This window comes from Leopardus geoffroyi, chromosome B3 (assembly GCF_018350155.1).
Source record: "Leopardus geoffroyi isolate Oge1 chromosome B3, O.geoffroyi_Oge1_pat1.0, whole genome shotgun sequence".
Taxonomy (NCBI): Eukaryota; Metazoa; Chordata; class Mammalia; order Carnivora; family Felidae; genus Leopardus; species Leopardus geoffroyi.
This window is the reverse complement of record NC_059337.1, coordinates 101,986,570-102,010,432: the sequence shown is the minus strand read 5'-3', so window position 1 is coordinate 102,010,432 and position 23,863 is coordinate 101,986,570. Positions and strand designations below refer to the sequence as shown.

General features: G+C 39.6%; 1 protein-coding gene across 5 annotated transcripts; it reads right to left on the bottom strand.

Moving 5' to 3' along the window:
* Positions 1-3,300: 3,300 nt before the first annotated feature.
* Positions 3,301-23,645, bottom strand: CDKN3 (cyclin dependent kinase inhibitor 3). 5 transcript variants are annotated; one of them, XM_045451007.1, is made up of 8 exons: positions 23,524-23,645; positions 21,270-21,352; positions 18,078-18,133; positions 17,517-17,561; positions 14,393-14,615; positions 9,959-9,990; positions 7,323-7,423; positions 3,301-5,460 (listed from the first exon to the last, which is right to left on the bottom strand). In XM_045451007.1, the coding sequence occupies exons 1-8, from the start codon at positions 23,530-23,532 to the stop codon at positions 5,374-5,376; spliced, it is 636 nt and encodes a 211-aa protein (XP_045306963.1). In that variant the 5' UTR covers positions 23,533-23,645; the 3' UTR covers positions 3,301-5,373. The 5 variants fall into 5 exon arrangements, with proteins under 5 accessions (XP_045306963.1, XP_045306962.1, XP_045306964.1 ...); XM_045451006.1 differs by having other exon boundaries at positions 7,323-7,426; positions 23,524-23,644; XM_045451008.1 differs by having other exon boundaries at positions 7,323-7,426; positions 14,393-14,612; positions 23,524-23,644.
* Between the last annotated feature and the right edge of the window lie 218 nt (positions 23,646-23,863).

Here is a 23,863-nt window from a genome sequence, read left to right as displayed (position 1 = left end):
ATTAAAAAAATTGTGGCATTTGAAGTGTTAACTTTGTTTTTCCTTTTTGAAACAGTAGGTTTTAAGGAAAAATGACTCGTTAAATTCATTTTTGCTGCTGCTTGTAAGGCAGGTAAACTATGGCATGTTTTTGTAAGAATTCTTGTGCTTTATTTGGAATGAGGTAGTTAAGGCAATTGAAGATAGTGTAAGCGGTTCAGAAGTTTCTTTCCTTCTTTCTTTTTTTTTTAAATATTTATTTTTGGGAGACAGAGTGTAAGCAGGGGAGGGGCAGAGAGAGAGGGAGACACAGAATCTGAAGCAGGCTCCAGGCTCTGAGCTGTCAGCACAGTGCCCGATGTGGGGCTCGAACCCACAAACTGTGAGATCATGACCTGGGCTGAAGTCGGATGCCTAACTGACTGAGCCACCCAGGCGCCCCATTTTTTTTTTTTTCAGAAGTTTCTTAAAAGATCAAAGAAAGAAAACCAGTATCTAGAAATTCCACTTAATAATCAAGGGAGTTTATGGATGAGTTTGTGGAATTCGTACTCTAAGAGTGCCTTGAATTAGATGCTGGTTGGTTAATCCTCTGGTAGCGAAAAAATGCTTCTCCACCTTTGAGAGTAGCCATTAACATTTTGGGATTGCGTAGCAGGGTGAGTATGTGGAAGAAGAGAATGTAGAGCCAGAAGAGTGAGAACCAAACCATTTCATAACGAGACAAGCTTTAAAGACCTGTGTTTTGGGGCGCCTGGGTGGCTCAGGCGGTTAAGCGTCTGACTTCGGCTCAGGTCATGATCTCATGATTCGTGGGTTCGAGCCCGGCATCAGGCTCTGTGCTGACAGCTCAGACCCTGGAGCCTGCTTCAGATTCTGTGTCTCTCTCTCTCTCTCCCCGTCCCCTGCTTGCTCGCTTGTTCTCTCTCAAAAATAAATAAAAACATTTAAAAAAAAATTTAAAGGCCTGTGTTTTATGGTCTGAAGGACACCTCAAGGGAGGTGAACTGTTGGTCAGCTCATGCAGAAAATTATTTATTGACCTGTTGCTAGGTACTAAAGATTCATGCTCTGAGTTTGAGCAGTTTCTAATCCAACTAATGATGTCAGCACCCACTCCTCATTTTTCTTTCTGGTTCACAAGTACTTTTGATCATGAGGGACCTTGCCGAGTCCAGATAGGTTTCCTGGAGCTGTTACCTTGGCATTCCTGTCAAAGTCTTTTCACAAGCCCTTGCTGTCTCCTAGCAAGTGCTACTTTCAAGTATTAAGAAACCTTTTAATCATGTTTTCCTGATTATTCTCTACAATTCTGCAAGGTTTAATTAAGGCTGCAGTTTGTGGAAGCCACCTTCTCATGCTTCAAAAATTAGATTTGTAGTCCTTAGCTGATTCCTCAAAGGTGACTTGACTGCCAGTACAGTTTACCCTTCTCAGGGGTAGGCTGTTGGTTCCTAGGCGTGGAGATTGTGCAAAGATTGAGTGCCTGGAAGCTCTCGTGATATCTACCCGTCTTTACCTTTTCCAGTGTTTTAGGAAAGTAAACTGCTTATGAAGAGAAAGCAGAAACAAGATCCCTGCACAAGGCAGTCTCCTGCTGGCTCTTGTCCTTGCTCAGACTCCAGTGTGTTCCCCCCATTGTATCTGTTTCAGCAGTCCTAGCCTTCTGTTATTCCTGCAGGTCCAGCTGCGGCCTAGTTAGCCTGGCGGCGTAACCCTTCCAGCTTTTACCAAACTGCTCCCTGTGCAGTGACCGCTGTTTACTTCGGTAATTTTTTTTTGCTTTGTTACAGTTACTTTTGCTATTATGTGGTTTGATTTATCTTTAAAGGGTTTTCCACCTTTCAGAAACCATTGTTGAATACCGCTATGCTGTGGTTTATATCTATACTGACAACTCTTTGTTGCTGTGGGTACTACAGATTCTCCTGAATTAAAAATCTTATGTAATAAATGTAGTCTATTTAGCAGTTATTCTTTAGAGTAATAATATTATACCATGGAGTATGTCCCTTTAGTACTAAGGAAGTATAGGTGTAGAAACTTAGTAATGACGTTTGATGATTTTCACAATTGTAACTGGCATTTCCCACTTCTTGTCCCATGGTTGAGGAGAGTTGGGTCCCAGGCTTTGGACAAATTGCTAATTTGTTTGAGGGTTGTTTTTCATGGGAAGGGGAAGTGATAGGAAATGACCAGACTTTTGACATGTGTCGGGTATTACGAAAGAATTTGAGAAGCCTCTTGGATTACATCATTAACTCCCTGACCTAGCAGTCAAGTTCAGATACCCAGATAATGGTCTTTCACAAAGCAACAAAGTACATGGCGGTTTGCAGTATGTGTGTCGTTTTAAGCCTGTTCAATATATTTAAGCCTGAGGACCACTCTTGCTAATAGCTCTCATAGAGCTCTTCTCTACTCTCCAAATCAACATATTTTGAAAATATGTCCACTGTATGCATAGAAAGGAAATAGAAATGTAGAAACACTCTAAAAGTATGAAAAAACTTTCCTTGCTACATTTCTCTTTTCTTCCAATTATATATTTACGAACAGTGCTCATGGAATATTCTTGCCATGGTACAAATAATGATTTCTTTGTATCTCTTACACCCTGCAGGAGTGTGAGCTTTCATTTTAGGTGTGGCTATGTCACAGCAGTGTGACATATCCACACCCTCCCCCCCCCCCCCCGGTTAAATAATATGTATTTAAAAGTATTCATGTAGTTTACTTATTTATGTATCATTCAACACTCACAAATATGCATCCCTCAATAATCAGTTGTACAGTATAATTGTAAGTCAAATTTTGACACCAAAAATATTTTAAAACAACTCTATTCAAAGGGGAAAGATAAAAATATTGATACCTGTCTAGCATTGTTCCTAAAAGTATGCAAAGTATGCATATTCATCCTTTGGGGAAACTACTAATGTTAGTCTCAAATTATTTAAACTCTTTTGCTCAAACCAATCACTGATCTGTGGTCAGAGCAGCAGCCAGCGAGTCTTTGGTACCAGCAGTATAGCTCGGAAGATGAGTCTGAACTGATACTTTAGAGTGATGCCAAGAGAAAAAAAAAATGTGGCTCTATTCCTGGATCTGTTGAATGGCTTTCTTAGAACAATTTCACTTTGATTAATTAAGAGTCCTAAAGCTAAATATCTAAAAGGAGTAAACAGCGCTGCTGCCTGTACTGCTTTTGGGAAATAGTGTCAGCCGTATAAAGTGACTGCTCTATGGGACTGAAGGTTTTTTTATCCTACGTTAATTTTAGTAACGCGCATAGTGGACGTGGAGATGTAGAGAACGTGGTCACATGGATAAGAAGTTAATTTTATTGTACAGTGCTTTTTCTAAACATTGAAATCTCTTTGCTTACCATGTTCATATATTCTGGAGAAGAAAAATTTCTTAAATAATAGGTCGATGACTAGGTAGACCCCTAAAACTACTGAGAGAAACATAGAACGTAGTTATCCATCTGTGCTCACGGTTTGTTAAAATCTAAGCCTGATCGGTGCTGTACCGCTGTCCAAAGAAAATGCCCTTAAGTAGTCCTACCTTAGAGCTTAATTTATTTTGCTTTTGTATATTAAATAAAAACCATCTCAAATGTGGCCTTGTGTAGTTTATGGTTAATGGCTGAGTCTCTGTGTTAATTCAATTTCAGCAGCTAACTCTGGCTTGTGTGTGACCAGGACTCTACCTTGTCTCTCTGCCCCATTGGTTTGAGGGCTGTTCCACAGGTTAGGTAGAGAAAATACTTTTCCAACTATGTGAAATTATATTCTTTTGAGTAGTGCCCCATTCCATGATTCTGTTATGGAATAACTGATGTTTTCCCTTAATACTTAGTATTAAAGTAGTTAAGCATTTTAAACATGGAAGGCTTAACTGGCATTTGCAGTAAAAATGAGAGAAGCATGTACTTGGGAAATTCATTTGATTATTAAAGGATTTGATTAATCCATGCCAACCTTTTTCTTCCACTTTCTTAAGTGTTCATGAATAAGCTTTATATTCATATTGAGGAGAAGCAATATATAAGATTTGCTAGTATCAATTTCAGTGATTTCCTAAAGTTTAATAAGTATTGTGATTTTTAAATTGTTTTTGGTTGTAATACTGAAATCATGAGGAAGGTCAACCTATTATTGCAGCCTGTACTTACTTGAAAAAAATTTTTTTCCACCTATAACTTTTGGCATTATTATCTTAGATTAGAAACCCCCACAGTTTAAACATTCACATACTGGATATGTGTGGTAGGATATGTGTGGTTCTCCCATCTTCCTTAGTATACTTATAAAATCTTAAGTTCTGAAATCAGTGTAGACATAAAAATATTAGAATACTGATTTTATATTCTAGAACATACTGGCTGTCTGGTTGAAGTTCCCAAACAACACTAGTAATTGTTCTGAAGTATTCCCCAATGAAATTAAAGCAGCAAGAGAAGTTTGAAACAGAAGAAAACTTCTGGCAATTAGATGATTATTCCAAAAGTTTTGATGTGAGATTTACTTTGTCTCGTGGGGAGGTGCCAGTCACAGCCAAGGGACTATTGCAGGTGATACCAAAGCCACCACTATCTGTGAAAATGTCCTTGTCTACAGTGCAAACAACTGTTCAACATTACATTTAAAGACAAAAAAGACATATTCAGTAGCATAGGGTGAGGTGAGGGAGCGAATTGGAGACTGTTAATCTGTAGATAAGTGCTTTCTAACAGAAATGTGAAAGAGGGATTTAATTCATTCTGTGTAGTCCCTAGGGTAAAAAATGAGTGGTCTAAAAAGAGAGCACCTGTCTGATCTAAGGAATTCCTCATATCTGAAAATGTTCCAGCAAATGCTGGATAAACACCTATTGGGGATGATCCAGCATTGGGAGGGAGGTGTCCAGAAGATTCATAGGATCCTTCTCACTCGTGTATGTCTATGAAGGAGGAAAAACCATGGGAGGAAAAGTGGGAGGAACAGAGGGTGAAAGTTACTTGATTTTAGTTTGTACTCATACCCATTTTTACATTTATTACTATGTCGCATTCCACCTGGTAGTTACAAATCATAAAATGAGGTAAAAGTGTGGTAAATAATAAAAATAGGCAGTGAAACATTTTTCCATATGCTCACTTCAGCATTATTTCTAAGTAAAACATACCAGAGGAGACAGTACATTTCAAAAATTATATAGCAGTTTTTCGATCTTCTATAAGAGATAAGAGATACAACTGAAATTTGTGAATAAAAGCTTTAGGAATATTTGCACGTACACATTTACATTCAAGTTGATAACACTAGTAAATTTTGTTTCAATACAAATTATGTTAAATAGCTCTTAAATTTCAGACATGGTCATATATATGTTATTTGAAATTCTTTTTTATCTAGATACAGATCTTGATAATGAATCTCTTGATGATAGATGTGCGGCTAGTTTGTCCCGAAACTCATGAAGATAATTATATTGCTGAAAAAAGTAAAGATATATTGAAATACATTGTAGAAAACTAGTTAGCAGAGTAGTAAAATCCTAGTAGGCATCAGGAATCAAAAAATAATTGCTAAGAACAATTCTACATCCTTTTGGGTAAGGAAGCGTTTGCATTATGGAGAAGTTGTACCTTTGGATAAAGCTGCATATGGTGTGAAAAAACTTACTTGAAAAGTCTCTCAAAATCAGAAGGCAATGTGTAATACATATGAATGTTTTATAAATCTGTAAAATTCTTTCTCCTTTTACTGGCAGGAGCAAATTAAAATTAAAAATAGTACACGAAGGCATTCTTTTTGCTAATGTATTTTCCTCTGGGGGTTAAGTAGGGAGGAGAGGGTACTTTCTGTAATAGTTAACAGTGGTAGATTCAAGAAAATCTATTTCTTCATTTATAGAAGCCCTAGATTCTGCTGCTTGTGATATAACCCATTTGCAACAATGTTCAGAGTAGTCAATATTTAAAAAAAAAATGACTAATATTGACAGATAAGCAAAATTAAAAAAACTTTAAATAATTTATTTGGAGTTTTAATAGTTTCCCAGAGGATGTTCTTATTCTGCCAATCATCTCATTTCTTCTCATTATTGGGAAGTTGAAATTGCACATTGCTCAGCACATCAGCACAGAGATGGGAAAGCCTGTTGGCCACAGAATGCTGAGGTGATCAACTGGACAGCCTATATAATGTGGGCTTAATTCTCTCCAAGATTAAAGGTGTAAAACACATATGCAAATGTTTGACCATTTTGTTTTGAGAGACTTGAGAACATGTTGAATTTGAAGAATCGTTTAACAGATAAGAAGGTGAATTCTCTGTTTTTAGAACCTGTACAGTGAAGTGCATCCTGTATGGATTATTTTGAACAACCTTCTTTAAGCCCTGAGAATTATGCTGCTTGGTGACTTTGTTAGTTACTATAATAATTCATATCCATGACACTTGGGTAGACCCCTGCTCCTGGGAAGATGGACTCAAGGCCAGGAAGCCACTAAAGGCCAGGCCTCTTTAAGAGTGCCTGATCCTCTGGTTTAGTCGATTAATGCTGACACAGGGCACTTGGGAAAGGAAGGCAAATTAGCTTTACATATCTAGAAATAAAGTGAAATCTGCAGAATCTTTCAGGGACATTAATACCTAATAATATCCTTGGGGCATTGCTACTGCAGAGATTTTGTGGCTGTTGAGGGGAAAGTAAATGTGGAAGATGTCACTTATCCACAGCAAAGGATAATTAGTATTGCTTTGCATTTTTTGTATTCTAGTCATTCATCTACTTTAAAAAAATTTTTAAAAAATGTTTTTTATTTATTTTTGAGAGAGAGCACAAGCAGGAGAGGGGCAGAGAGAGAGGGAGACAGAATCCGAAGCAGGCTCCAGGCTGTGAGCTGTCAGCACAGAGCCCAACCGTCAGATGAGGGACCTGATCCGAAGTCAGACGCTTAACTGACTGAGCCACCCAGGTGCCTCTCATCTATGTTTATTAAATATTTTGGTGAGAGGATCTTCACTAGATCTTTTAGGCTAAGAAACTACCAAGCTTATGGTAATCCCCTCATTTTTCCAGATGAGAGGATTCATTCTGAGAACTAAATGGGTAAAAACTGAACAGTAGTAGATCCTGCGAGAGTAAACTGGCAAGTTCAGATTTTTCATCATTTTGTTTGAAACACTGAACTTTTTCAGACATCCAGGTTATATTTAAACATAAATGTTGAACAGGTGATATCTGAATAATAGAATGCAGTGGGTTTTCAGTGCCCTTTTGATGATACAGGACACTGTGTCTATAACTGCCCCTAAACCACAACCACACAGAACAGTCAACCTCCTTACCTTTATAGTCTGTATTGCCCCAGATCCTCTTAGGTCTCTCAGGCTGTCTATGGCTTGCTCTGGTGAAACTGTGTCAGACAGGTATAGTAGGAGACAAGCGGCTACTAACAGAACATGTTAGGAAAATAGTGTATTATTAATGATCGGGTATAGCATTGTATATTTAATTAGACTTCAGCTGGTGCAGAAGATGGAGTTTGGTGTAATTGTTCCAAACGAATTAAATGACTGAGGTCTTTTAGTATGTGTTTTTTGACAGTTAAATTATGATTTTAAATGACTGCGGTTGAATTGAAGTTTAACACTGGCTTCGTTCTTTTTAACAACTTTATTGAATTATATTTAATCGACCATATGTTTCATTCATTTAAAGGGTACGATTCAGTGGATTTTAGTGTATTCACAGATATGTGCACCCATCAGCACGATTTTAGAACATTTTCATCCCCTCAAAAAGAAACCCTGTCTTCCATTGTCATCCTCCCCGGTCCCCCATCACCCCTCCCCTGAGCAACCACTAATCTACTTTCTGTCTGTGGATTTGCCTAAACATTTCATATAAATGCAACCATATGCGGCCTTTTGTGATGGGCTTCTTTCACTTAGCATAACGTGCTCAGGACTCACACATATTGAGGCTTGTAACTGCTTCATTCCTTCTTAGGGATGAATAATGTTCCATTGTACAGATACACACTTTGTTTACCCACAGTCACTTGATTGGCATTTAGGCTGGTTCCAGTTTTTGGCTATTATTAATAATGGTGCTATAAATGTTCGTGTCCAAGTTTTTGTGTAGACATGTTTTCATTTCTTTTGGGCATAGACCTCATGAACTTGCTGGGTAAAGGGCGACTGTATGTTTAAATGTTTGAGGAAGTACTGCCAGACTATTTTCCAAAGCAGCTGCACCATTTTACTCTGTCTCCAGCAGTATATGAAGGTTCCAATTTCCCCAAATCCCAGTGCATGTTTTCTACTCTTCGGGTAATAGCCATCCTAATGGGTATTAAGTGGTATCTCATTGTGGTTTTGATTTGCATTTCCTAGATGACTAATGATGGTAGGCATCTTTTCATGTCCTAATGGTCATTTGTGTATTTTGTTTGAAGAAATATCTATTCAGATCCTTTGTCCATCCTTTAAATTGGGCTGTCTTTTTATTATTGAGTTGTAAGAATTCTTTTTAGGTAAGTCACTTATCAGATATATGGTTTGCAAATATTTTTTTCCCATTCTCTGGGTTATCTTTTCATTTTGATAATGTTCTTAGAAGCACAAAAGCTTTTAATTTTGATACTTTCCAACATTAAAAGGAATAACTGTTAACTCTAGTATGGCATTTCATTAACTTTGTTTTCTAATACTTTTATTTTATTTTTAAAAAATTTATTTATTTTGAGAGAGCGAGAGAGCCAGGGAGGAGCAGAGAGAGCAGCAGAGAGAGAATCCCAAGGAGGCCTGACACTGTCAGTGCAGAGCCTGATGCGGGGCGCAAACCCATGAACCGTGATATCGTGACCTGAGCAGAAACCAAGAGTTGGACGCTTCACCTCAGTCGCCCCTTCTAACACATTTATTAAAAAGTGAACAGGAGGGGCGCCTGGGTGGCTCAGTCGGCTAAGCGGCCGACTTCAGCTCAGGTCATGATCTCGTGGTCCATGAGTTCGAGCCCCGCATCGGGCTCTGTGCTAACAGCTCAGAGCCTGGAGCCTGTTTCAGATTCTGTGTCTCCCTCTCTCTCTGACTCTCCCCCGTTCATGCTCTGTCTCTGTCTCAAAAATAAATAAACGTTAAAAAAAAAAAAGTGAACAGTAATTACATGAAGTAATTAACTTTGGTTTTCATACTTATGTTACCCATGGATATAATTTAGAATTTACTGTCAGTATCCTAACATCTGCATAAGAAAGCATTAGAAAACAAAACGCAAGAATGTAGGTGCTAAGACTTGCACAGTATGTTTTGCAGAATCCTTCAAAATAATGTTGAAAAGATTTCCCATTCCCACCCTAGCTTTCTAGAGAATACTGAATTAAGGGCCTTGAAATTCATTCATTCATTTATTTATTTATGAGAGCATGTGAGAGTCGGGGGGGGGGCGTTGAGAAAGAGGGGGACAGAGGATCCTAAGTAGGCTCTGTGCTGACAGGCAGTGAGCCTGATGCAGGGCTCAAACTCACAAACCGTGAGATCATGACCTGAGCCGAAGTCAGATGCTCAACTGACTGAGCCACCCAGGCGCCCCTTTATTTTATTTAATTTTTTTTAATTTTTTTTTTTTTTTAACGTTTATTTATTTTTGAGACAGAAAGAGACAGAGCATGAATGGGGGAGGGTCAGAGAGAGAGGGAGACACAGAATCTGAAACAGGCTCCAGGCTCTGAGAGGTCAGCACAGAGCCCAAGGGGGGACTCGAACTCACGGACCGCAAGATCATGACCTGAGCCGAAGTCAGACGCTTAACCGACTAAGCCCCCCAGGCGCCCCTTTAAATAAATCTTTAGGTCTTAGCAGATTTATATTGTGTTTTGTCTCATTTTAATACAAACTGAGCACATGGCCCAGAAACAGGATATTTTTGTCTACTTTGAGGATTTAAAAAAATTACTGAATAATGAAAATAAATTTCTTACCAAGACAAGATCTCCCAAGTCCTCCATAACAGCTGAAAGGGAAGCACAATTTGAATATTACACATTTTCATTTCACCCCGCCAATTAGAACTAAAGACTTGCTCCTTCTAAATTTGCCTTCTGTTTCTAAATTTAATAGTGCCTGCTAGCACAGTGCCTGGCACACAGAGGTTAATAAATATTTTTACATTAATAAAGAGTAAAGTGTGCTTGTTTATTTGTTGGGAGGTATTCTCTGAATACCTCTAAGGATCAATGCAGGCAGGGCCTTTTTATTGATCTTTTTAAACACCAGTATCCACATCAGAGAAGTGGGACATGTTACTAAATAGATAGAAATCAGACTATTTTTACCAACTGCCAGTTTATTTCCTCTGTCTAAACAAAACCTTAGTGGTTATGGGACAAGTCCATATGACACAACAACTCCTTATTTATCTAAAAAGAATACAGAGGTGGCATGTTATAGAGATTTAAAGCATGGTTTCTAGAGCCCTACTGTCTGGGGCTGAATGGTCAATCTGTCATTATTACATGTGTGAACCTAAGGAAGTTATTTAACCTCTCTGGGTCTCAGCCTTTTCATCTATCAAATAGTGACAGCCACAGAATCTGTATCATAGTTAGGACTGAATGACATAACTAACATTTGTAAAGGGCTTACAACAGAGCTTGGCACAGAGTAAGAAGTAAATGAATGTTAGCTGCTATTGTCTAGCCTTGTGAAGAAATCAGCAGTCTGTATAACTGGATTTTCCAGAAAAAAATCATGATTAACCTCAAAGCAATAAAACCATTCATTCTAACTACTTTCAAAGATGGTAAAAAAAAAAAAAATGTATTATACAATTCCTGACTTTCTTAGAGGGTATACTGAACCTAATTTGGTGCTGCTGACTTATCAGGAACATAAATTACTGTGGTGTACTAAAGATGAAGCTGGAGATACATGTCTTGGGATAGGATGTGAGATAGAGGACCAAACAGATACTGACTCCTATGCATTCACGAACTTGCTTTCCACAAATATGCCAGATATAAGGATCTACCATAGACAGGTGGAGAGAGGTAGAACACTTCAGTGGTTTTCTGCAAGATGAATACTGCTTTCTACCCATTGCTACCTTTATCTTTCCTCCTCTGATTCCTGCTTATCCTTCAAGTCCAGCTCTGAACTGCCCTTGTGCCCCCACAGAAACCATCACTGTCATTTTTGCTGCCTTGTGCATACCTTGTGTGAATCTTACTGCACTTACATGTAGTGTTGTTAGCAGGGGCTCCTTGAGGGTGGGGACTGTGCCTCACAGTGTGTGTTTTGTATTCGTAGTGTTTGGTGCACAGTGGATGCTATGGGTTGAATTGTATCCCCATAAAGCTATGTTGAAGTCCTAATCCCTGGTACTGTGAATGTGGCCTTATCTGGAAATAGGGTCTCTGCAGATGTAATCAAGTTGAGGTCATTGGGCCCTAACCCAACTGGGTCATCCAATATGACTGGTGTCCTTATAGGAGGAAGTATCCTGAGAAGACACAGCAGTGCAGAACCATGTGACGACAGAGGCTGAGATTGGAGTGATAATGGCTGTGAGCCCAAGGACACCAAGGAGTGACGGCCACCACTAGAAGCTAGCTAGGAAGAGGCAAGGAAGGATTCTGTCAAAGTCTCAGAGGGAATATGGTCCTGTTGACACCTTGATTTTGGACTTGTAGCTTCAGAACTGGGGGAGAATAAGTTTCTTTTCTAAGCTACCTGTTTTGTAGTACCTTTTTTTTTTTTTTTTAGAAATAGCACAGTACAGTAGGCAAGTAGCATCCCCTGATTTTATAAAGCAACAGGAACGCACAGGGAGAATCAGTGAGACAGTATTGGCAGGCAGCAAGACAGTGGAAAACAATTTACCAGACCTAGTTTCTGAGAGATAAACTCTAGAGCCGTCTAACAATGTGGACACTCAAAGATAGCAGAATGGATAGAAAATTGTCTTTATCCAAACAGTCACTATAGGACACCTTTGAAAGCTCTAGGACAATGAAAACTTCCAGTCATCAGATGCTTCATTTTATGGGAACCAGAAGCATTCATCATATGCAGGGGCTACCCAACCATCTTTCCATCCTGTTTGTATTCTGTTCAAACAGCACACAGCATTTGGTGTGCTAGAACTTGCTCGAGTAGTATTTGTTAAATTTCACTATCTGAGCTAGTTTGATCTCTGGAAACTCTTCAGTAGAGGCTGCTTCCAAGGATTTATTAAAAAAAAAAAAAAATCTCAGGACTGATTTGAAAAATGGGCCCAGGAGTGCCTGGGTGGTTCAGTTGGTTAAGCATCTAACTTCGGCTCAGGTCATGATCTCGCTGTTGGTGAGTTCGAGCCCCATGTCAGGCTCTGTGCTAACAGCTCAGCACAGAAGAGCCTGCATCTGAAGAGCTTGCTTCAGATTCTGTTTCCCTCTCTCTCTGCCCCTTCCCCACTTGCACTCTGTCTCTCTCTCTCTCTCAAAAACATTAAAAAAAACATTAAACATTAAAAAAATTTTTTTAAAAATAGGTCCAAAAATTGGAAAATATTTTTCACCAGCCACAGCTAATCATCTAATGCTATTTAACTTAGTCTTACTAGAAAATTTAGCAGAGACAACTTTAGTCTAAAGTTTTGCTTTTATAATTAGTAAAGCAATTATTAATTGCTTACAATTACAGATTATGCTTTTCTCTAGAGAAAGGTTGGAAACTGTAGAATGCGGGATGGTTTCTCTTTATTCCCTACTCTCCTGGCTATAGTTCTCTGTACATTAGAGTTTAGTTCAGCCACATATGGTTTGTGTCCCCAAAGACCCTTGTACTAGCTGGTTTGCCTTCAAATGGAAACTGTTGACATGAGGCCCCGGAGCCCTAGATTGAAGGAGAGAAGGTAGCTGGGCTTGCCTTTCCCTTGCTGCCCTGAGCCCGGCGCTCTGGTTATTCGGTATAGTCTGCATACTTTCTTTTTTTTTTTTTTTTTTAAATTTTTTTTTTCAACGTTTATTTATTTTTGGGACAGAGAGAGACAGAGCATGAACGGGGGAGGGGCAGAGAGAGAGGGAGACACAGAATCGGAAACAGGCTCCAGGCTCTGAGCCATCAGCCCAGAGCCTGACGCGGGGCTCGAACTCACGGACCGCGAGATCGTGACCTGGCTGAAGTCGGACGCTTAACCGACTGCGCCACCCAGGCGCCCCTAGTCTGCATACTTTCTAGCTCAAAGCAGTGACTTTAGGGCTTTTGAGGTATCAAACTGTTTAATACTCTATCTTGTTTCAGAAAGGATTAAGCAGCTTATTAGGATACAGAAAGTACAAGAAGCACAGAGAAGGACTAGTTTGCTGCCTATGGCTGGCCCTCTACTGTTACGGGTCTCACTGCTGGCAGGGCATCTACTATTATTATCCATAGTACCACTTCTAATCTTTGTATTGCTACCATCCATTGCTGATTGTCACTCCCTTTTTCCTTTCTCCGTGCTTTTTTTTTTTCTCTCCTTTTTTCTCCCTTAAAACATTTTATTTTGTTTTAAACTTCCATACCAGCAGCTGTGCATAGCCATTGACAAGCAATGGGAGTCCCTCCTTCATTCTGGTGAGAAATTCATATCATCAAATGTAATTTTCCAGTCATATTTTTAAGACTGCTCATTGCTTATGAATGATTTCTTTGCTAATTAGAAATTTTTTTTTTTACACTTCTTTATTTTTTTAGAGACATAGAGAGACAGAGCACAAGTTGGCGAGGGGCAGAGAGAGAAGGAGACAGAATCCGAAGCAGGCTCCAGGCTCCGAGCTGTCAGCACAGAGCCTGACATGGGGCTCGAACTCACAAACTGTGAGATCATGACCTGAGCCGACGTTGGACACCCAACCAACTGAGCCACCCAGGTGCCCCAGAAAATTTTTTTTTAACATTTATTTATTTTTGAGAGAGAGAGACAGAGCACAAGTGAGAACGGGGCAGAGACACAGGGAGACACAGAATCCAAAGCAGGTAAATATCTGAGTGCTTGCTCTGTAGCAGACATTGTACTAGAAATTTCATATCTTCTCTCTTTTTCTTTTTTTCCTTAAAGTTTATTTATTTATTTTGAGAGGGGGGATTGAGAAAGAGAGAGAGAGAGAGAGAGAGAGAGAGAAAATCCTAAGCAGGCTTTGAGCTGACAGCATGGAGCCTGATGCAGCCCGACGCAGGAATCAGTCTCATGGCTGTGAGGTTCTGACCTGAGCCGAAACCAAGGGTCAGGTGCTTAACCAACTGAGCCATCCACGTGCCCTGATGCCTTATCTCCTTTTAATCCTTGCACCAAACTATAAGGTAAGTAATAAGTGAGTAAGGATGCAATAATTGGAAAAATCATTCTGACTGGGACATTTCTCATGTAACATACAGAGAAAAGAAAAACATACTGTATTAAGGTTTTCCGGTTATTCTTAAGGCAGATTGCAAGCTCCTCCATTATTTCACAGCAGCTGGCTATGTTAGGAATCCCTCCATCTGGGATTGGATGATGATGAGTGATAATTCCATACTGATGGTAGAGGTCCAAAAGGTTTGGGACTCTGTATTTTGACAGTTCCCCTCTGGTGCAGAAAACAAATATGTCTTGTATACCATAGCTCTTTAGTTCTTCTGCCAATAGACCAAGAGACGGATACACATGTACAAAATATTACAAATTTAAATACAGTCAAGACAGAGAATGTGGTGTTAAATTTATTAAGCCAAACTAACAAATGATAATCTATGCATTTGAAATACTTATTGATAATCTAAAACAATATTAATCTGTCTTCAAAGTAGGGTAAAAAGTCACTAAGCACAAAATAGGAATTAGAAATGCCTGAACCAAAAGGTGCTTAAAATTAAACCTGACTTAATAATTCAAAATGCTTTTTACTGAATTTAAGAGGAGTCAATTATATTGCTGTTCTTGAAAAAAGATCTTTTCAATACTGCTTTAAAGTAAATTTTGAAACATCTAATACTTCAAGATAAACTCTTGTGAAGAACTGACAGCACATTTTTCCCCCTGATTTTTTCTCACAAAATTCACGTTTGTTACTTTCATCACTGCTGTTTTGTTTGACCCAATGCCTTGTATGTAAATCTCCAGTATGCCCATGGTGCCTGAGCTCATGTTCTCCTTTATGTTTGTACTGTGCCACCCCATCATGCATCTAATTTTGTGGACGAGGTCTCCAGAAATAAAACGTTAACTGTGTTAGAATTATGCAACTTAGCTAATTTTCACTATAATGAATATGAACCAAGCAATTGTAGTATAGGCCATTCTATACACTGGAATGTCCTTATGGCAATATTCATTATAGACCATTAGGTTCAAAATGAATAACTAATTCTGGATGATCTCAGTCTCCTCTCTCCCCCTGCCTCCCAAATCCTGGGCCATTTAACTAAGCACAAAGTGCCTTTCATCATGAACCTCCAGATTTGTACCTGAAATGTGGCTAGTGCAAATTGAGATGTATTAGAAGTGTAAAATATAGATCTGATTTCAGAGGTTAAGTACAAAAACCCATATCTGGGGTGCCTGGGTGGCTCAGTCGGTTAAGCATCTGACTTCGGCTCAGGTCATGATCTCGTGGTCCAAGAGTTCGAGCCCCGCGTCGGGCTCTGTGCTGACTGCTCAGAGCCTAGAGCCTGTTTCAGATTCTGTGTCTCCCTCTCTCTCTGACCCTCCCCCGTTCATGGTCTGTCTCTCTCTGTCTCAAAAATAAACAAACAAAAGAAATTAAAACAAACCCCCATATCTCATTAATAATTTGTTTTATACTTAAAGCCATTGACAATGTACTATTTAGGCTATATTAGGTTAAATAAAATATATTATCAAGTTAATTTCATCTGTTTTTAATTTTTTACTGTGGCAACTTAAAAATGTAAAGTTACATACATGGCTTCTATTTGTGGCTCCCATTATATTTCCAGTGGACAGTGCTGCTTTAGGTAATACTATTATTTTTTTTTGTACTTCTAAAAGGATTAAACCTGTAGTTAGCATACTTCACCATTTTCTTTTTTTCTTTTTTTTTTTCAACGTTTATTTATTTTTTGGGGGACAGAGAGAGACAGAGCATGAACGGGGGAGGGGCAGAGAGAGAGGGAGACACAGAATCAGAAGCAGGCTCCAGGCTCTGAGCCATCAGCCCAGAGCCCGACGCGGGGCTCGAACTCACGGACCGCGAGATCGTGACCTGGCTGAAGTCGGACGCTTAACCGACTGCGCCACCCAGGCGCCCCACTTCACCATTTTCAAGAGTAGGTAATTTTCTATCTGCCTCTCGCACACATAATTGCTATTATACAGTGCTTTTCAAGCTTTCCTAGAAAGGACTCTGAGGAGGAGCCACAAGAGCTGGTGCAGGGAGAGTCTAGGTCTCTCCTATCAGATTGTCATCTCTTATACATTGGATTGGATTGCATTCAAGATCTCAATGGAAGACAAAAGGTTTGGTAAGCTATTGGAAACCCCAAATTCCAAAATATTGGAAGGGAACAGGGCTTTCCAAAATGTGCAAGACTGGTTCTTGAACTAGTGATTTTCATTATATTTTGCTTATGACTTAAATGGTCTCCAAATGAAAAGTTCCTACCATGGCAGGTACCTCTAAATCAGAGAATCTTTACAAATACTGCAAGAGTCAACTAATCTACTAGCCTCCAGTCCTTTTTGGTAGGTAAGGAATAAATTAGAGAAGGTACATTAATAAATTGATACTCCAAAACAACTGGGAAAAAAATGTAAGATTCAACAAATTTTTACTGGTCAGAATCAAGATATATGACATATTTATCTTATATATTTATATATATCATTTATATATTATATTTATATCTATATTTATTTTGTTGTATTATAAGGACATTGGTAGGACTATTAGCCTTGAGCTATTCCAGGCCAAGCAGGATAAAATATTTTGAAAATCCAAGTTTTTTAGTACCATGGAATATGTAAACTCCAAATTGGGGTGGATTGTCAGAATATTTGTGGGATTATTAGACTTGAGGCTACAGTGGTATGAACATCTTTGGGCCTGTGAAGATTGGCCCTACTCCATCTTTCTCACCTAGACGCTGGATCTCTAAATTCTAACCAGGATGGACAATTTCACTACTACCTCTGGGGTCCCAGTTCAGGCTTAATTTCTGCTATCACAACAATCAAGTCTGCAAAGGATAGTGTGTTCAAAGATCTTGGCAGTGAAATGTCAGTTTTCTGTTTACATACCTTCCTCCCTCTAATGTATACATTTTAAACTCAAATGCAATTTCTATGTGTAACTAAAACAATCAGTGAAAAGCAATGCTATGTTTAGTAAATGAGTTAGTTCTCTGTGCCCTTTGCAAATACATCTTCTCATGTTAGAATAAATCTATAGTTTAAACTATGAAATATCAAATATTTGGTATACCAAACAGAGACTAACGTTTGTTCTTTTTGACAAAGAGATTATTTTCAGTGTTATTCAGAAAAAAACTATTAATATGGTTGTTTCATGTTATACCTACCTGTATCTTTTTGGATATTTCTTCTAACATTTTTAAATTTACAACCTATAAGCAGTAATAAGGCAAGTGAAAAAGTCAGTTTTTAATCATACGTAAGAAATATACTTAAACACAAACACAGCTACTTTAGAAAGTCATACCATATGATCATTTATATGTTGCAATTTCATTTTGAATATGGATTTCGATTTCTTATATTCTTAGTAATATAATTGCAGGGATTCAGAGATCCCAGCTGAAGGAACTCCTCATCCAAAGATTCTTTGCTCTGTGTCCTTTCTATAACAAGTACCTACTTGTTGCCCTCAGCCTCACCTGTACCCCAGTGTTTACGTTTCATTAAGGTAGGTGAGTCAGAAATATAGAACCATGAATGTGGGTCTGGAAGAGTTGAAGAGTGATCTGTGTTCTTTTAGCTACAGCCCACAGGAGGGCTTCCAAAAGTGACTTCCCCAGGCTGCTGATCTATGAAGTTCTCTTACTGCTCAGTACAGAGTATGATGTGTTAGCTGATAAAAAATTATCTGAAGTATCTCAATAGGAAGCCAACTGTAAACCTACCTGGAAGAGCACACAAACCAAGAAACTGAGAACAATTCACTCGTGACAGGGGTAGCCTGAAAAGAATAAAACTTAATTCAGTTTTTTTAAAAGTTGTAAATGGAAATTCAGTTTAACACATGTGTGCTTGGCACTGAACAAGGGTGTTTTAAAGTTTGACCATAGTCATAAAACAAAAATGCATATGCAAACATCAATGTGTTGTTCAACAAAAAGGCCCAAAGAGGCTGGAAGTTTTAAAACAGGGATTTATCATTTACTTTGTCACAATTTAAGTCTTAAAAGTGGCAAGTTAAACTTACCTTAAAGATAATAATGCCTAGATTGCCTACAGGTAGTATAAAGCATTAAGGTTTTAAGTTACCCTGTGGTATCATATCTGAGATACTTTGTATTAGTAACCTTGGGGAATAAGCTAGAAAATTACCTTCTGATGATTTCATCCCCAGCATTCATTCTATATTACTATTTTAAGATTTCTTTGTAGCCTTCCTCTTTTAAAAACATATTTTTAAAGTTTATTTATTTATTTTGAGAGGGAAAGAGAGTACAAGCAGAGGAGGAGCAGAGAGAGAGGTAGAGAGGGAGAATCCCAAGCAGGCTCTGTGCTGACAGGGCAGATGCAGGGCTTGAACTCATGAACTGTGAGATCATGACCTGAGCCAAAATCAAGAGTCGGATGCTTAACTGACCGAGCCACCTAGGCACCCCATGTTGTAATAGATTTTGGTTAAAATAAAACAATTTCAAGAAATCATATTCCCAGTTTACAGTACTCAGGGACAAAGTGGGTACAGGCTAACCTTGTCTACAAGACAGAAGATGAGGTCATATAAATACCATGTGACTCTGAAAATTAGATGAGGTTTTGAGTTTGGAAGGGGGGTAAGGAGGGAAATGAAAGATAATTGCTATTTGATGGTGGAATAAAAGGAACTTTAGGGATAACACCCTCTTTTCTCTTCCTATAGTTGGGAATGGTATTTTCTTTTTTTTATTTATTTATTTATTTATTTTTTTTTTTAAATTTTTTTTTCCACGTTTTTATTTATTTTTGGGACAGAGAGAGACAGAGCATGAACGGGGGAGGGGCAGAGAGAGAGGGAGACACAGAATCGGAAACAGGCTCCAGGCTCTGAGCCATCAGCCCAGAGCCCGACGCGGGGCTCGAACTCACGGACCGCGAGATCGTGACCTGGCTGAAGTCGGACGCTTAACCGACTGCGCCACCCAGGCGCCCCGGTATTTTCTTTTTAAAAAAATTTTTTTTTCTTTTTTTTTTTTCAACGTTTATTTATTTTTGGGACAGAGAGAGACAGAGCATGAATGGGGGAGGGGCAGAGAGAGAGGGAGACACAGAATCGGAAACAGGCTCCAGGCTCTGAGCCATCAGCCCAGAGCCTGACGCGGGGCTCGAACTCACGGACCGCGAGATCGTGACCTGGCTGAAGTCGGACGCTTAACCAACTGCGCCACCCAGGCGCCCCTTTAAAAATTTTTTAGAAACTTAAAAAAAAATTAAACTCCAAGTTAGTTAACATATAGTGTAATAATGGTTTCAGGAGTAGAACTTAGTGATTCATTACTTGCATATAACACCCAGTGCTCATCCCAACAAGTGCCCTCCTTAATGCTCCCTCACCTGTTTAGCCCATTCCTCCACCCGACACTCCACTATCAACCCTCAGGTTGTTCTTTGTATTTAAGAGTCTCATATGGTTTGTCTCCCTCTATTTTTATCTTATTTTTGCTTCCCTTTCCCTATGTTCATCTCTTTTGTTTCTTAAATTCCACATAGGAGTAAAATCATATGATGTTTGTCTCTCCCTGACTTATTTCGCTTAGCATAATATACTCTAGGTCCATCTATGTTGTTGCAAATGGCAAGATTTCATTCTTTTTGATTGCTGAGTAATATTCCATTGTATATATACACCACGTTTTCTTTATCCATTTATCAGTCGATAATGCTGCTATAAACATGGGGGTGCACGTGCCCCTTCGAATCAGCACTCCTGTATCCTTTGGATAAATACCTAGTGGTGCAATTTCTGGGTCATAGGGTAGTTCTGTTTTTAATTTTTTGAGGAAAATCATACTGTTTTTCAGAGTGGGAATGGTGTTTTCTTAAAGAGAGATTATTACATTTACAGGGATGAGAAAAAGCATTGATTGTTGTAGAGAATCTGGTGTAACCAGAAGTCACTGCCAAGATTTTTAAGTTGATTCCATATAGAAACATTTGTTTTTTGCTCTAGTATCTGTGGTAATATGGCTTTTATCTTAAACAGGGTCTGCTAATAGATGCATGACTGTGGCAAGTAGTTCTAGGATTTGACTAAATGACAAACAATTAAATATCTCATCCTATGTTTGGTATACTATTCTTTTGTCCTAAAAGAATAAGTAAGTTTTGGTACCAAATGGGAGATATTCTGATTTTATCTCAACTCCTTAGTTACTTGTTTTTACTATGGTTTTCTGAATGCAGAAGAACAATTTCCCCCTAAGCCCCCAAAAAGGAAAGCCTTATTCTATCATGGATAGTAAATAAAGCAGAATTGGAAAATCTCTTAAAGATTAGAATTATACAACCAGCAGAAAAAAAAAATCACTAAATATTTTTTATTTTATTTATTTAAATAAAATAAATATTATTTTATTTATTTTTTTTTATTTTATTTATAAATATATTTTATTTTATTTTTTATTTTATTTATTATATCATAGATAGTAAATAAAGCAGAATTAGAAAATCCCTTAAAGATTAGAATTATACAACCAGCAGAAAAAAATCACTAAATATTTATTTTATTTATTTATATAAAATAAATATTATTTATTTGTTTATTTTATTTTATTTATAAATATTATTTATTATTTATTTATTTATTTAATTTATTTTGAGAGAGAGAGAGCGCACGAGCATGTGCATATGAGTGAGCAGGGGAAGGGCAAAGAGAGAGACAATCCCAAGCAGGCTCTGGGCTGTCAGTGCAGAGCCCGACGCAGGGCTTGATCTCACGAACTGTGAGATCATGACCTGAGCTGAAATCAAGAGTCAGACACTTCAACGACTGAGCCACCCAGGGACCCCACTAAATATTTTTAATATGTGGACTATGTATCTACATGGATTGTGATGTACAGATCAAATAATTTAGCTCATCATTGATCAGAAGTTTAACATACCATGATATCTGAATTGGAGTCTGTTCATCTTCAATAGGCTCTTCATCTGATGAGTCAAACTCACTTGTTTGCAATGAACTGGGCTTCAAAAGAAATCAGTTATGTTAAATAACTGTAAAGAAAAATATTTACATATAAGCTGACCCTTGCTTAACACAATGAATGCATATTTGCAATTTATTCAATTTGGACTATGAGAATGGTCAGCAAAAATAAATAGATTTTTACCATCCTATTGATAATTATAGCACTCTGATGGAAAGAGAGTTGGATTGGTAACAAACCAGGATTCTGGTCTTCGCTCTGCCATTTACCATATAATCTTGGACAAGCAACTCCAATTTATTCTGGGTCTCAGTTTTCCACAACTAGAAAGTGAGGAGATATATACATTCATTCACAAACATTTCTTGAACACCTTTATTTGCCAAGCTCTGGAGATGCAAAGAGCCATGAAATAAATAGCTTCAGTATAGTTGGGGGAAGAGTTATGTGCAGAGATTACAGAAGAAAGTTGTAAGTGCTAACCTGGAAGCATAAACTATGCACTTTAGGGCAGGGAAGGGAGTGACTGCTCAGGGAGCTGGACAGAGCTTCAGAGGACATACATTAGCTGGGTCTTAAAGGATGGGCAGGAGGTTTTTAGGCAGATAGGGAAGAAGTTAAGGCAATAAAGGCAAAAGGGGAAAGAGCTTGTTTTCAGGAACTGAAACATCAGGGCAGAGAAGATGAAGCTGGGGTAGTTTGCCTCCTCCATTTCTTAAACAATAACCCCCCTAACAGCCTACTATTTTGGTGGATGGGGGTGTACAGGTAGGATAACCTGCTACTTTGTGAAACCGTGGACTAGACACACTGAGATGGACTTTGCACAATGATCTAAAGAGTTGGAACTCAATCCTGTAGGCCTGTTTTCTAAAGGAGGGACAGCTGTTTCATAGGACCAGTGAAAAACACATGTTTCTTCTTACTTCCTACTTGGAACCAACTGAGAGATAACACAGTGGAGAGGCAAATGGAAATCAAGAGGTTAGTTTTATTACTGAGTGTTAAAGGGAGGATGTGGCTTTAAAGCTGTGGTTATAAGTGGGCTTGTCAATTCTTCACTCCAGAATTGGACTCATTCCCCCAGTCATAGGCAGCTATGGACAACCCAGGGCTCCCCAGTGGCCAAGAGCACCCTAGGAAGTAATCTCTGCAGAGAGAAGGGACGAAAGGGTTCAGCTGCTTGTGTTCAGCTCCTCTCAAACTGGGGGATCAGATCCCTCACTCTGTCCCTTCTGGGGACAAGTGGAGAAAGAGGCCAAGAGTGAAGGACAGCTGATGTCTCTCCACATGGAACCATGGGGATTAGCAAGTGTAACCAGCTAATGTCCTTTCCAGCTCTGAAGCTATATTCTATAATGGTCTTGTTTGTTACTACAAGATCACATTACAGAGCCATTTAGGCTACGGATTTGAGTTGCTTTGGATCTCTTTGTATGATTATTATCAACTCAAAGGTTTTTAAATATTCAATAGGCTGCAAACCCTGGTGGTGGGTGATGTGAGTCAGGTGGGGCCACAGCACCTTGCGCCTGTTTTTCCTTTCTCTTTAAAGCCGTTTTGATGATTCCAGATTTTCAGAGAGAGAAAGAAAGAGAGTGTGGCCCATTCACTCAGCCTTTCCCAGCCAGGCTTACAAATCCTAACAGAGTTGGACGTTTCTGCTTCCCCTGGCCCAGGGATTCTGAACCCCAGAAAAGGACGCCGTGCCAGTTGGCCCCGGGGGATGGTGAAGCACCCACAAATGGGGATTGGCAATCTTTTATAGTGAGGTTTTCCCGGTCTGCGGTGAGGGCCGCTCTCCAGTGGGCGCGGGGCAGCCCCGGACATCCCTTGGGGCTGGGAATCAGGCAAACTGATACACGGAGACACCTAAGCTCTCCATGCCTCAGTTTCCTCCATAAAACGGGATTCAGCCCTCTCTGGCAGGGCTCTTCTGAGGCTTAGGAGACTCTGCAGGAGACAGTTCCCAGCCTGTGCACGACAGGTTCACAACGAATGTCAGCCTTCCCCTCGTCCGCCACCGACCCTGTTCCTTTTCAATCATCGCTCTCCCCAATTTAGGAAAGCGCCACCTCCCCGACCTCGGACGGTTACAGCGCGAGTCAGGCCCGGGACCAGGCCTGGGCTGTCCCTGGGCCCGCAAACTGGCTTCGGGGACCGCTTCTCTCCCTGTGGCTTCGCTTCTCCGAGCCTCGGCCCGACTCACCGGCTTCATCGCTGGCCGCCCCACGTCGTGACCGGCTGCCGCCTCTGTCTAGCGGCACGGGCGCCTCAGCGACCGCCCCGCGCGGAGGCCGCCCCTCCGCTCAGCTCATTGGTACATCCTTCTGTGAGGCGGCGCGCGGCGACTTCTAGGAACCAATCAGACCCTCTCCCTATTTCTTCCTCCGCCCCCGAGTACCTTTAACTGCTCATTGGTTTCTAGGGGGCTTTTGAAAGACGCGCGGGAGGAGGGCCCTGTAGAACGTTGATTGGCTGGGAGGGCACCATAGAGGGAGGGGCGGAGCGCGGGGCCCGGAGAAAGCCTCTGAACGGCCCCCAACACT

Excerpts from the sequence above, each read along its gene's own strand:
- CDKN3 (XM_045451006.1), bottom strand. Across the intron at positions 18,134-21,269 it reads ACTCCAATTCAGATATCATG|GCTACCCCTGTCACGAGTGA; the intron begins GTATGTTAAACT and ends TATTCTTTTCAG. Across the intron at positions 14,616-17,516 it reads AAATATCCAAAAAGATACAG|AAGAACTAAAGAGCTATGGT; the intron begins GTAGGTATAACA and ends GTCTATTGGCAG.